At 29.2% G+C, this 14,025-nt stretch overlaps 1 protein-coding gene across 1 annotated transcript in view; it reads right to left on the reverse strand.

Moving 5' to 3' along the window:
- Positions 1-14,025, reverse strand: part of LOC100209188 (glycerol-3-phosphate acyltransferase 3) — a 40,065-nt gene that overhangs the window by 8,551 nt on the left and 17,489 nt on the right. Inside the window, exons 6-14 of the mRNA XM_065792776.1 lie at positions 10,068-10,133; positions 9,879-9,953; positions 9,718-9,807; positions 9,069-9,162; positions 8,817-8,932; positions 6,866-6,921; positions 6,671-6,756; positions 6,462-6,590; positions 5,846-5,925 (exon numbers count right to left, since the gene is read on the reverse strand). Coding sequence (XP_065648848.1) covers positions 5,846-5,925; positions 6,462-6,590; positions 6,671-6,756; positions 6,866-6,921; positions 8,817-8,932; positions 9,069-9,162; positions 9,718-9,807; positions 9,879-9,953; positions 10,068-10,133 — 792 coding nt within the window. The remainder of the gene's footprint in view (positions 1-5,845; positions 5,926-6,461; positions 6,591-6,670; positions 6,757-6,865; positions 6,922-8,816; positions 8,933-9,068; positions 9,163-9,717; positions 9,808-9,878; positions 9,954-10,067; positions 10,134-14,025) is intronic.

Raw genomic sequence — 14,025 nt, forward strand, 5'->3', positions numbered from 1 at the left:
TTGAATATCAGCATTTCTTTTTGAGAATTACCTATTAAAAATGAAAACTCACAGTGTTACATAAAAAGTTCTTTATACTATTTGATTTGATTAACATGGTAAAACCATACATCTACGACCAACAAAAAAATACCATTTAAGTTAAAGAACATTCATCTTCCACACACATTTTAGAAATATAGAGTTTTTCAATTTAACAAAAGAAGATTTTTTAGCTGTTGAAAGAGTTGTACAGAACAAATACTTTTGTAAATTAATTAAATTTTTAAAAAGTAACAAATTTCTTTGGAAATCCTGTACCAAGTTTGTTCATTCATATATCACTGTCTAATTGAAAAGAAATTGAACTGGAAGAAAATATACTGCTCCACAAAGCCATCAATATTATTATGTTTTATTATTAGATTACAGTCAGATCAGGTTATCCTGCTACTGGTAACATGTAACCCAGTAAAATCTGCTTCATATCCTGCTGCCTTGTAGGATATGCCTTTTTAGGCAAAGGCTAGGAGATGCCAACTCCGATTTAAAACACCCCCTGTTTTGGGGCTATTGGTTGGGTAAAGGCTAGAGATGTTGTATCAATAAAAATACTCATCTTGGCCAGATGTTAAATGCACCCGGCTACTGTCTTGTAGAAGGCCTCCTAGGCAAAGACTTAAAGGGTAAACAGATTCTATCTGTTGACCAGCCTCGCACCCCTTCTTCATCTATTAGGCTGGCGCAGATGTATTTTTAATACATTGTTTCCAGTTTAGGATGTTGAATGCTGGATCTTCTTGACTAAATGCATGAGTTTTGCTTGTGTCTCTGTTTTTATGACTAGGCAACTCATTCTATTATCTCCTAATGAGGGTACAGCTCTAAAACTCAGTTTTATGGTTCTGAGGCCAGCTGGTAGTCAGATTTCCCGAACTCTGTGGTAGCTCTCAGAGAGGCTGATTCCATCAACAGCTGAAAAATATCAAAGTATTAACAGTGCCATGTTGCGCATGGATGGTGTCCCTGTTTGTACTTTTGGTGTGCATTGCGGAGGCCACATTTGGAGCCCTTTGTTACGGCTTAGGATTTATTAGTAGTAATGAGGCAGTTGCTTGGGCTATTAAACGGTGTTCTGAGTATTATCTATGCTTTGAGTCAAGTTCTTCAATCTAATTTAAAAATGAATAAAGTACCAAAAACTATAAAACACAAAAAACCATCATCATCACCAAGTTCTCTAAACCTATCATTCACTAATATTCGTGGTCTTCGAAGTAACTTTTCTTCTGTTAAGTCTTATTTCTTGCAAAGTTCACCAGACCTACTTGCTCTTTGTGAGGCTAATTTGAGTTCGGTTGTCTCATCTTGTGATCTTAGTGTAGATGTTTATCTTTCTTTAATTTGTAAAGACTCCAATAGTCACATGCTTGGCCTGGACATTTACATTCATAAGAATTCACCCATTTGTCGTGAAACTAGGTTAGACTGTTCTTTCATGCGCTTTTGTTTAGCACCACTTCACTCTATTGCCTTTCTCTTTGTTCTATATCGCTCTCCTTCATCTCAAGACTGCACTCTTTTTGACATAATTTCTGATCATATTGACCAAGCCCTCTCTCTTTATCCATCAGCTAATATAGTTGTTGTCGGTGACTTTAATGCTCACCACTCTGAATGGCTTGGCTCTAGTGTCAGTGATTCTGCAGGCATTAAAGCCAACAACTTTTGCCTTTCTCAATCCCTAACTCAAATAGCCAACTTTCCAACTCGCTTTCCAGACAACTCGAATCATTTACCTTCTCTACTCTACTTATGTCTTGTTTCTGATCCTAGTCAGTGCTCAGTTTCTCCACATTCACTCTTAGGTGCTTCTGATCACAGTTTGATCTCTCTAAAACTAATATCTCATTCTTCTTTATCACCTGAATCCCCCTATTATCGAACCTCTTACAACTACAGTAAAGCTGACTGGGATTCTTTCCGTGATTTTCTTCGTGATGGCCCTTGGGTAGAAATTTTTCGTCTTCCTGTCAACAAATGTGCTTCTTACATAACTTCGTGGATTCAGGCTGGCATGGAATCTTTTATTACCTCTCAACGATACCAGGTCAAGCCTCACTCTCCTCCATGGTTTTCCTCACACTGTGCTGCTGCGATTGCCAATCGAAACCGTTACTTCCATATTTATCAGCAAAACAATTCTCCAGAAAACAAACGCCTGTTTATTACTGCTAGAAACAATTGTAAAAAGGTTTTGTCTAACGCCAAAACCCGCTATTCTCAGGTCATGAACTCTCGTATCTCATCTCAAAAGTTAGGCTCTCGTGACTTCTAGAGAATCTTTGATAATATCAATAATAAGGGCAAATCTTTAATTCCACCTCTCTTGTATGGTTCAGGCTTCGTCACCTCACCTAAAGACAAAGCTGAATTGTTTGCTAAAAACTTTTCATCAATATCATCTTGATTCCAGTTGCGTTCTACCTGATATTGCCAACAAATAGGTTGATCCATTGCTTGACATGCGTATCACTCCAGCATCTGTATCTAAAGTGATTTCCTGCCTAGACTCTTCTACAGCTTGTGGCCCAGACAACATACCTGTTATTGTCTTGCAGAAGTGTTCTCTGGAGCTGTCGTCTATACTCTCAAAACTATTCAACAAGTGCTTATCAGAGTCATGTTTTCCAGCCTGCTGGAAAACGGCATCTGTTATCCCTATCTTCAAAAATTCTGGAGAGCGATCTGATTCGTCTAACTACCGTCCCATAAATCTTCTTCCTATCATAAGCAAGGTTTTTGAATCTTTAATTAACAAACACTTAATTTCTCATCTTGAATCTAAAAACTTAATTTCTGACCATCAATATGGATTTCGATCTTCTTGTTCTACAACTGATTTGCTAACAGTAATAACTGACAGGTTTTATCGTGCATTAGATGAAGGTGGAGAGGTTAAGGCCATCGCTCTTGACATTTCAAAAGCTTTTGATAAAGTTTGGCATGCTTGTCTTCTCCATAAGCTTTCTTCTTATGGTGTATCCGGCAACATCTTTAAGATCATTGAATCCTTCCTTTCCAATCGTAGCATAAAAGTTGTCCTCGATGGACAGCACTCTTCTTCTTATTCTGTAACTTCAGGGGTTCCTCAAGGTTCTTTCCTTGGCCCTATACTCTTTATAATTTACATTAACAATCTTCCAGATATTCTCACATCTAAGGTGGCATTGTTTGCTGATGATACTACCATTTATTCTTATCGGGATAAGAAACCAACACTCTCTGATTGCTTGGAGGGGGCATTTGAGCTTGAAAAGGATCTCACTTCTGCTACAGCATGGGGCTCACAGTGGCTGGTGAACTTTAACTCAGATAAAACTCAATTTTTTTCAGCCAATCGTTATCGCAATAATTTAGATCTTCCTATATTTATGAACGGTGATGTACTTGATGAGTCACCTACTCTTCATCTTCTAGGATTAACTCTTACTTCTAATCTTTCTTGGAAACCATATATCAAATCAGTTGCAAAATTAGCATCTGCTAAGGTTGCATCTCTTTATCGAGCGAAGTTGGATAACTTTTTGGAGATTTATTATTTTGAACACTTTCTTTGTCTGTGCTGCTGCTACTCAATAAAGCTTCTTTAGGTTTGAGCTGTTTATCTTTTTTTGCTTTTCCTTGAGTCAATAATTTTTATATTTGATCACATGTAGGCTTTTGTAGCATGGCTAATATAGGTCCAGAAAATTTGCAAAGCAATAACCAGCACCTCAACAACATTAGGAGGATACCTTTCTTTCAGATCTCCCTTCTGTATACTGACAAATATTTATTTTGGTTTGTGCCTATGGGTTTCTTGGGCAAAAACCTCTTGGTGCAAGAAATAGAGTTTAAGTGTGACATTTCATATTATTGGGTTTTTAAAAAAAGAAAGCACAAGTACTTAGAACTCCATCATGCTATACAAGAAATAATCAACTTTCTGTCTTAATTCCAAGTTTATTTCCAGTCAATTAAATCAAACTATGGCTAAAAGTATAGATTAATTGTCTGTTTGTATTAATCAAGTCATAAATTTTTATAGTCATAAACATTTATGACTATAAACATTTATGTCATATAATTATAAACATAAATGTCATTGTTAAACCATCATCAGTTAAAAATATTTATTCCTTAGGTGTTCCAATATCAACAACTCTACCCAAATAAAGTTTGTATAAATATTTATAAATATTGTATACCAGAATGTAAATAAATGTTATGTTTATATCCATATATATCTATATTACATGTCATATTTTATGTATTTGATAAATAGTAAATATATGCATAAATTTATAATATATAAATTAATATAAACTTTTTAATAGCCTTGGCTAATAGCCATTTTTAATTAGCCCTGCTAAATCTGCTAAAGGCTGCCACCCCGGTTACTTACTAACTCAGTGCATTTCTTTATTTAAGTTTACATTTGCAATAAAATATTCCATATTTACTTCAATTGCTACCTTTTTGTGTCTACCAATAAATGGTGTGCAGGCAATTAACAAACTTTCTATGTTAAAATCTGAATTGATGTAGTAAAGTGTGAGACTCATGTACAAACCATTGTTTTAGCATGTCCAAAGATCTGTTGTAAAACTAAACAGGTTACTAAAGGAAAATTTTTTTAAAACTATTACAGCAATCCATCCTTTACCAATTTGTATAATATTGGAAGTTTTTGTCTTCTAAATGTTAATGCATACTTAACAGTCAATTTGTTGTTCATTTTGTCTATAAGTTACTGAGCTTATTAATTGTTGTTTTTACTCTTTATTTTAGATTTGGGTTCAAACTTTATTAGCTTTTTCCTGATTATATTCTGAACATAATCTGAAAATAAATATGATTTAAGTTGAAACCAACAAAAAAAATTTCAACACAAATATATTACAAATAAATATATATGTATAAACAACTTAGGTTTAAACAGTATTATCTAAATCTCACATCATATATCCACATCCTATTGGTTAACTAACTGGTAATCTTACATTTTTCATTTTTAGTTGCTTTTCTATGTTTACTTAAATTAAGCTGTGTTATTAAAAAAATTGGTTCAATTCAGTTTGTTTCATATTCAAAATAATTTGACTGATTAGGTTTAGTTCGATTTAGTTCTTTTTGTTCTTTTTTCAAAGAACAATCGATTCATCTTGCTTAGACTAAGTAGACTTTCAAACTTGAGCATTACATATTAAATATGGAAGATTCTTATGTGAGTTTGAAATATTCAGACAAGTGGTGAAAAAAACTATGGCAATTGAAACACAAAAAAGCTATGGCAATTGAAACACAAGAAAACAGCTCTTTAAAAACAGCTGTCAGAGATAAAAGATTATTTATTTCTACTTAGATGCTTTAAGTGTGAGTTCAGGTGTGAGAACTCAATGAAAATATTGGTCTATGAGTTGGCATACTTCATAGAAAAATGATAAAAAATGACATTACTACCAGATTACCTCACTATACGGGTAATAAGTCTATTGAATATTATTCAAAGTAGTGTTCTTTAGATAAATTTAAAAATTATGAATAGTTTTTGCAGCTTAAAATTATTCTTGAAATTTATGAATATTACATTGATGAAATAATTTTAAATTTAACTTTATTTTCAAAAATGTTTGCTTAACTTAAAATATATTTCTCACTGGTACATAACACTCGCACATTATGCGTACTTTTTCACTCAATAGAAATTAATTATATTAGGAAAAATATATTTCTTTATATCAAACTTCTAATCTTATAATGAAATAGTGTTTATGTTATATTTGTTGATTTTTACCAAATCCTTTAATAAATAAAAACTAACCATGACATGTCAACCAATCCTCCTTGACGAGCTATATCTTTTTTAACACGGTTAGCAAATTGAACAGCATCTTCTCCAGCCTGAATAAAAAGTATTTGTGTAACTAAGTAAAGTTGTCACAAAACATCACAAAAAATGCCATACTGACTTAGGGACAGGGACGTTTGTACAAAATTTTTCTGTTACAATAATTCTCCTTCATATTCCTCAATTATTGTAAGTACTGAAGCCCTCGCCAATCCCTATTTGAGTATGTCACCATAAGTGACATATTCAAATAATTTAAAAAAAAAAAACAAAGAAAAGATTTCTAAGAGCAGATATTCATAAAAATAAAAAAAGATAACAGACAACTTGTCACAATAACTAAAAATATTAAGAGAACTTCTCAATATATTAAAATTTTTTATAATACTTTCACGACAAGATTAAAATTATTTTTCAAGATTTACATTTAGATAACTCTTAATTACAAAACATGTTTAATCTATTTTTAAAGTGTCATTATTACCAACAGAATACACTTAATTGAGTTAATGTATTTTAAATTGAGTTAATGTGTATAGAAACTATTCTTGATAAAATACTAAAACTTTATAACAATTAAACTATTTACAAGTTTTTCTGCCGCTGGTAAATACCAAACATCACATACAATTGCCCAACTTGTCACCATATTTACTATATACAGTAACATAGACTCTTTTGCAGAGTTCCAGAAAGGATTACCAAAAATTGCATCATACTAAAGTAAAAACATAAAAGCATTTATTCATTAATTATAATTATATTAATAAGACTAAAATAGAATAAAAAAATCTGTACTTTAATTGCAACTGGATAAATAACACCGCCAACTTCAAAACTACCTTTCTTAAACATCATAACAGATGTGTTGTTAATGCAGGTTCCTAAAGTATAACTCTTTTTTACTTCCTCAAATTATTAAAAAAAAGAAAAAAATACCTTTAAGAAACACAAAATAATTTAACTATTAGGAAACTAAATTAAAGAACTGACCTTCAGGAAATATAAGAATAGGGTTCTTTCGAGAATCCTCAACATGTTCTCGCATTCTAAAACAATAATTAACTTAATCAATGCTATCTAACTCAGACAGTTGAAATTATAAAATAATTTTTATGAAGTATACTGTACCAAACAATCAATTAGCATGGGAGAGTGGGTATCAACTTAATCTTCTGCCTAATTTTTTTCTGATCAGTAAAATAATAATGTTTTGATATAACTGTCCATTATAAATCAAAGGTAAAATGCCTCAGATTCAGCAGGTATGTGTAAAAAATCATGTTATGGGTAAGACACAATGATCCTACTAAAACTGTAACCTATGCACTTAATGCTTAAACAAAACTATTTCTTGTAAAACTTGTAATTTCATATAAAACAATTCAGCACTATAACTATAAAAATATTTTACATGTACAACAGTAATGTTGTTTTCATAAAAGTATTTTACATGTACAACAGTAATGTTGTTTTCATAAAAATATTTTACATGTACAACAGTAATGTTGTTTTCATAAAAATATTTTACATGTACAACAGTAATGTTGTTTTCATAAAAATATTTTACATGTACAACAGTAATGTTTTCATAAAAATATTTTACATGTACAACAGTAATGTTGTTTTCATAAAAATATTTTACGTGTACAACAGTAATGTTGTTTTCATAAAAATATTTTACATGTACAACAGTAATGTTGTTTTCATAAAAATATTTTACATGTACAACAGTAATGTTGTTTTCATAAAAATGTAATTGTGTATTTTATTTTTGAATTGATATGAAGAAAAATGGAAAAACTATTTATTTTTTTCTTCAAGTTCACTTTAGTATTTATACTTATAAAAAAAAGAAAGAACCTGCAATTATTTTGTCATGTTTTAAACTTGACAAAAACTTGAGCAAAAAGAAATTTTGTTTTACTTCTTTTTAAATGTGACAAATACTTAAATAATTAAATAACTTATTTTCTTATAAATAAAGTTTCTTAGCTATTATGAAATCTTAATGACTTATTTATAAATATATAATTTCTTGAAATTCTCTAAAGCATAACTTAGAGTGTACAACATCACAATTTATAGTGCAGGATAACATCATAATTTAAAGGTCACAATAACATTGCATTTTAGATTTCACAATGTGACAATTTAGAGTGGCAAAATAAACAACAGAAAGATCAAAAGTTTCAATTTAATACTATATTTTAAACTAACTTTTTAAAACTTTCAAACCAAAAGAAATTTTTTTGTTGAAATTTATAATCTGGAAAACATGATGATTTAAAGTGTCATTATTTTAAGTTAATGGAATTTTTTATTAAGTTTATTAGAAATTTTAGGTAAAATGTTGTTGCCATGATAATGTAAAATAACTATATACAAGCCGAAATGGTCTATTGATTTTTGTTTTTGAAAAAATCAAATTAAATCAGAGAGGGGATGGTACATTTAAGTGTACCATCCCCTAATTTTTTTTTAATTTTTATATTGTATGAGTTAGTAAAATTGTAGAAAAATAAAACGTAAACAAACAATTTGATTGATTGAAGTAAGTCAAACTAATTTTTGAAAGAAAAAAAGTTTTTTTTATAAGTTATTGATAATAAAATCATGGTGAAAAGTCATGAAATCTAGGAACCAATAAAATTGATCCTAAGACATTATAAAGATGGGAAAGGATATAAAATGTCTAATGGGAGGATATATAATTTTTGATTTCTTATTTATTTTCTTGAAACCTGTACTAAAATTTTTATATAAAATTTAAAAGTATACTAAATGAAGAAAATAGTAAACTTTGTTATATTCTGTTATTTTAGTAATAATATTCTCATTTCTTCAAAAATCTTAATGGACTAAAAACTTGATGGTGATGCCAACTCTCTCCTACTCAGTTTCTCTTAATTTTAGATTTATAAATATATAAACACATATATACCTATTTACAACTAAAAGTCTATCTTTTAACTCGCTGCGCTCAAAGAATATATGATCTTGTGCTTTTAGTAAAGATTTTTGAACTGTACCCATAATTCCAGATTGCATTTGACCTATCTAAAAATGGATTTTAAACCATAGTTACTAAAGTGATTTCACTAAACAGCAAATGTGATATCATTTGACAGCTGACAGATCTTACTTCAGTTGAGTTGACAGCATGGTCTCCAAAAAAAATATATTTTCAACTCACTAATGCATAATTTCTGTCACAACCAAGTATAAAAGCATCTATCGGAGATGTATGATTAGCAACACAAATTCCACCTCCTTTTGCCATGTTTTCTCTGTAAAAAAAATAAGTGCACATTATTTTTCTTATACACATTTGTATTTTTTATTCATAACTAGTTTTTTATACATATATGGACCTCAGAGCCAAGAGGTATGAAGTTCACCTTTTTTAAAAGTGATGTTTTGACTTCTTGCAATATGATTTTATGCATTATTTTCTGCACTGCTTAGTGTTATGCAATGTATGCTCTTATTTTTCTTATTTTCAACATAAAAATTAATCTTTTTAATATCTTTATGTACTTACTTGTTAAAAATCAATTATCTAAACTTTTAAACAGCTGTACTGAATATTAATAAAAACAGGACTTAAGATTCTTTGGCATTGGCGTTCAGATATTATTTTCATTTATATTATTATTTTTTATATATATTTCTAAAATATTATTATCATCATCAAGAACAATATTTTTATAAAACAATTTAAAAGAAAATAACAAATATACAAATTTTTCAATAACAACTAAAAAATAATTGTTTTTTTAAAACTAAGATTAAAATTAAATTAAAAAAAAAAAAAATTACATAAAAAAAAGTAATAAAATTACCTATTATGAAAGTTAACCACAATTGAAAGTCCTCTAGAAATGATACGAAAAGATAAAAGTGTGACCCATTTACACAGCCAAAACCGAAGGCTAAAAAGTAAGCGCTTTTATCATAATGTTCATAGTTTAAATTGAAAAACACTAAAGTTATCTTTACCTACTTTAGATTGGGTATAAGAGGAAGAATTGACATTGATGCCAATAAAAAACCAAAACCAATGGTCAAAATAGTTACTCTGAAAGAAAAAGTCTACACTAAAAATTAAATAAAAATCTACACTAAAAATTAAATAAAGACAAAGCAAAATTCATATAAAGAAAAAAAAGATAAAAAGAAAAAAAAATCATACCTCACTGGTAAAAAGATTAGGTACCTAACTAAAAAACCCAACACCCATATCATTGTTAGACGAAAGCTAAAAAAAATGCAACCTGTTGTGATGTAAATAAACGATAACATAATTTATCCATTTTTAATAAATAATAAATAAAAAATTTTTTTAAATAATTGAAAAAATAGTTACTTCCTATTGTCTACAATTTATGCTATTTATAATTATTTTTAATGGATATAACTTATGTAAATTTCTATTATAATGAATCTTTAAAAATAAATCAGATTTAAAAAGTTTCTACCCTAAATTATTACTAAATAACTGCATAGTAAATTATCACTAAATAAAGTTGCATACTGCATAATAGTCTATTTTCAAAGTTAAAAATAAGCTAAACTGTATCTTCTGTTTAATGCTAATTTTCTAATTTATGAAATAATCTGGAAAATTTTCTAAGCTCTCACTTCTGGAAATTATGTTGACATTGTCATGGAAAATTGAAACGCCTGTGATTTCATTTCTAAACAAAAAGTACAAAACTTACTTTTTTTATGATTGTATAACTTAAAAGTAACATAATATAAAGATAATATATAAATCAGCCCTCAGAATTAGGAAAAATGAGGTCAGCAATAATTTGTCAACCTTAATCTGTTAGAGCTCGGCATCGGGTTGGCAAAAAAGATTTGTTACAAAAGCTTTACCATAAAACATAGAAATCAGGTCAGTGATTCTTTGCTGACCTCCTTGCTGACCTCCGGAATTGTGTTTGAATGCCAAACACAATTCCGAGGACTGATATAAAATAGGGGTAGTCAAAAAAAGCAAATTTTCAAATCTGGAAAACCATACCTCTAAATATGGGGAAAATATATAAGAAATAAACCTCAAAAAGTTTGAGCACTATCGGATCACTTTTGATTATTTATTTCATAAATATATACATAGTTTTCTGTCATTTTCCCCCTAAATTATTAGCTTGAGAGGTGGTCAAAAGTGATTCAATAGTGTTCAAACTTTTTGAGGCTAATTTTTTATATATTTGCCCCAAAATTAGAGGGTATGGCTTTTTAAATTAGAAAGTTTTTTTTTTTTTTTTTGGTAAGACCTTTGTAATAAATTTTTTTTTGATAACCTGATGCCGACCTCTAAAAAATTGAAGTCGGCAAATTATTGCCAACCTCATTTTTCCTAATTCTGAGAGTACTATATATATAATATAAATAGTATATTTATATATTTATAATTATACACATTTATAAATAGTGTGTATATATATATATATATATATATATATATATATATATATATATATATATATATATACACATATATAATCTTTATAAGTTATATTCTTGTTATGTAAAATGTTGTTATGTACATAAATATTATAAACAATATATTTATAATATATAAGTTGATTTTGATAAAAAAAAGCAATGTATAACTATTTTTAAAATATATTTTGATATGTTAATATATTACCAAAATTTTGCGGACCTATTGTGGCCAGGGTCATCGGGTAATGAAAAAAACGTTACAAAATAAGATAAAACAAAAAATTAAAAGCCTTAAAATGTAAAAACCAATAAAATAATATGATAGTGACCTTTGTTAAAATTCTGTTAAAATTGGTCCCCAACTTTATGTTTTAACATCCCATCATATCATATCATAACATATCATCTTGATTGAAAACCACTTGCCCAATACCTATCTCAGGTCAAACTCTTACTTTTATTATCTCCAGGAATTCTCTAAGTTTTCTTATCATGTATTCTGGAATGACTGCCAAGGTCTTAAAATACAGCCAATCAAAGTTACCACATCGTGTTTTAAAATGTCCTGTGGCTCCTGAACTTGAAAATTTTTAATCTTTACAGGCTCTTTGGTATAATGCACTTCTTGATATAATTTTCTTTTTGGTTTTGCCAATATATATACTTCCGCATGAGCATTTAAGTTGGTAAACACCTAAATTTTTAATTGATAATTGAAGTAAATAAAACTCTGATGTTTTATTTTGTAAATGAAGACCTTAGTGTTTAAAGTACTTAAGTCACATTTTGACGAAATTGAGTTAATTAGTAATTTTTTCTAACACGGTTAAGCCTTTTGTACCGGATAAATTGTAACATTTTAAAATGCACCTAAGCCCTTCTTTTACACATACCAAAAATAAGAATTAGACAATTTTATAGACAAAAAGTACTTAAGTCCTAAATTTTGGTGCTAAAAGTTCTTAACTTAGCTTTTCTCGCCAAGCGGCTGTTAGAATTAGTTCATAACTTTAAAAAATGGCGGACAAGGCGAACGCTATCTTACCCAAAATTAAATCCAAAGCCAAAAAAAGAAGACTAACACCATCAAAATGGAAAAGAAATGGCATTAAGCTGGCTAAAGTCAGAGGTAACAGTATATCTATATATATCTATATATATATATATATATATATATATATATATATATATATATATATATATATATATATATATATTATTGATATTTAAACTTGTTTAGTACTAGTTATGTTATATATATAATACAAATATGTTATATACACTTGTTATTATTTCTAATGTTATTATATATAATATAAAACTATATATTTTTTATATAGTTTAATATAAAGCACACTGTGTGTAGATTAGTGTACTTTACACTAATCTACACACAGTGTACTCAAAGTGTCTTCACTTTTTGTAGCACTTTTTTCTGTGTTTTGTACATATTCCTAATGTATTGAGCAGTAATAAATTAGTAAACACCCAACTTATATCTTTCGTAATTGCATGTAAATATTTATGTAACATAAAATGACAACATTTTAAACATCAATATTTAATTTAAAAAAATTATTTCAGGAGAAGCTCACACATCTTATGGTAAAAAGCTGAAGCCATCAAGGAAGCCTGCCATAATTGAATGTCGTTGTAGATGTCTAACTAAGTTCACAGATATTGAAAAAGAACAGATTTTTTCTGCATTTTCTGCTCTTAAAGATCATGATGAACAAAATATATATCTGCAGGGTTGCATAAATATAACCCCTGTCAATAATATTCGTCAAAGACCTAGAAAAGAAAATGGCAAAGAACAAAGTAGCTTTTTCTATTCAGTCACTGCAATGGATCAAACTGTTACCGTTTGCAAAGCAGCATTTCTTGCAATACATGGGGTAAAGGAATCTAGGCTTAAGAGAAAAGTTCTTAACGTTACTGTTCCCATTGAAGATGGCCGGGGTAAACACGAAAATCACAAAACAATTGTTAAAGAAATTAGAGATCGTGTTTGTGATCACATTAAACTGTTTCCTGCACGTGAAAGCCACAACAGCCAATCAAAAAACAAACGCAAAAAATACCTGGATTCATTTCTGACTCTGACAGAAATGCATCACCTATTTTTAAAGGCAAACCCAGATCTTATACCTAATGATTGTAAATGCTGGCTTTACCTTGACATATTTAACTTTGAATTTAATATTAAATTTGGATTTCCAAGGAGTGACATATGCAATAAATGTGAAAAATTCCAGGCACAAATAAAAGCAGCTGAGTCTATTAATGATGCCATTCTTGTAAATAAACTGAAATTTCAACATGAGCTTCACATAAAGAAAGCTGATGTGTTTAATGTGCAAATCAACGAAGCCACAGAAGCTGCAAAACTAAGCAAAGACACTGCAGTGATCTGTTTGGACTTTGAAAAAAATTTACCGCTTCCTCTAACTGGCATCGGACAAGAATATTATAAGCGTCAATTTTAGATTCACAACCTGTGCATTCATGACAATGTAAATGAATCTGCTCACATGTATCTGTATGCTGAGCATTTTGCAGCTAAGGGCCCAAATGAAGTCATTTCATGTTTGGATCATTACATTTCTGGTCTTACATCTACAACTACAAAGATTGTGATTTTCATGGATAACTGTTTTTCACAGAATAAAAACTGTTACATCTTTGCTTCT

The sequence above is a fragment of the Hydra vulgaris genome, chromosome 03 (assembly GCF_038396675.1).
Source record: "Hydra vulgaris chromosome 03, alternate assembly HydraT2T_AEP".
In the NCBI taxonomy this organism is placed as follows: Eukaryota; Metazoa; Cnidaria; class Hydrozoa; order Anthoathecata; family Hydridae; genus Hydra; species Hydra vulgaris.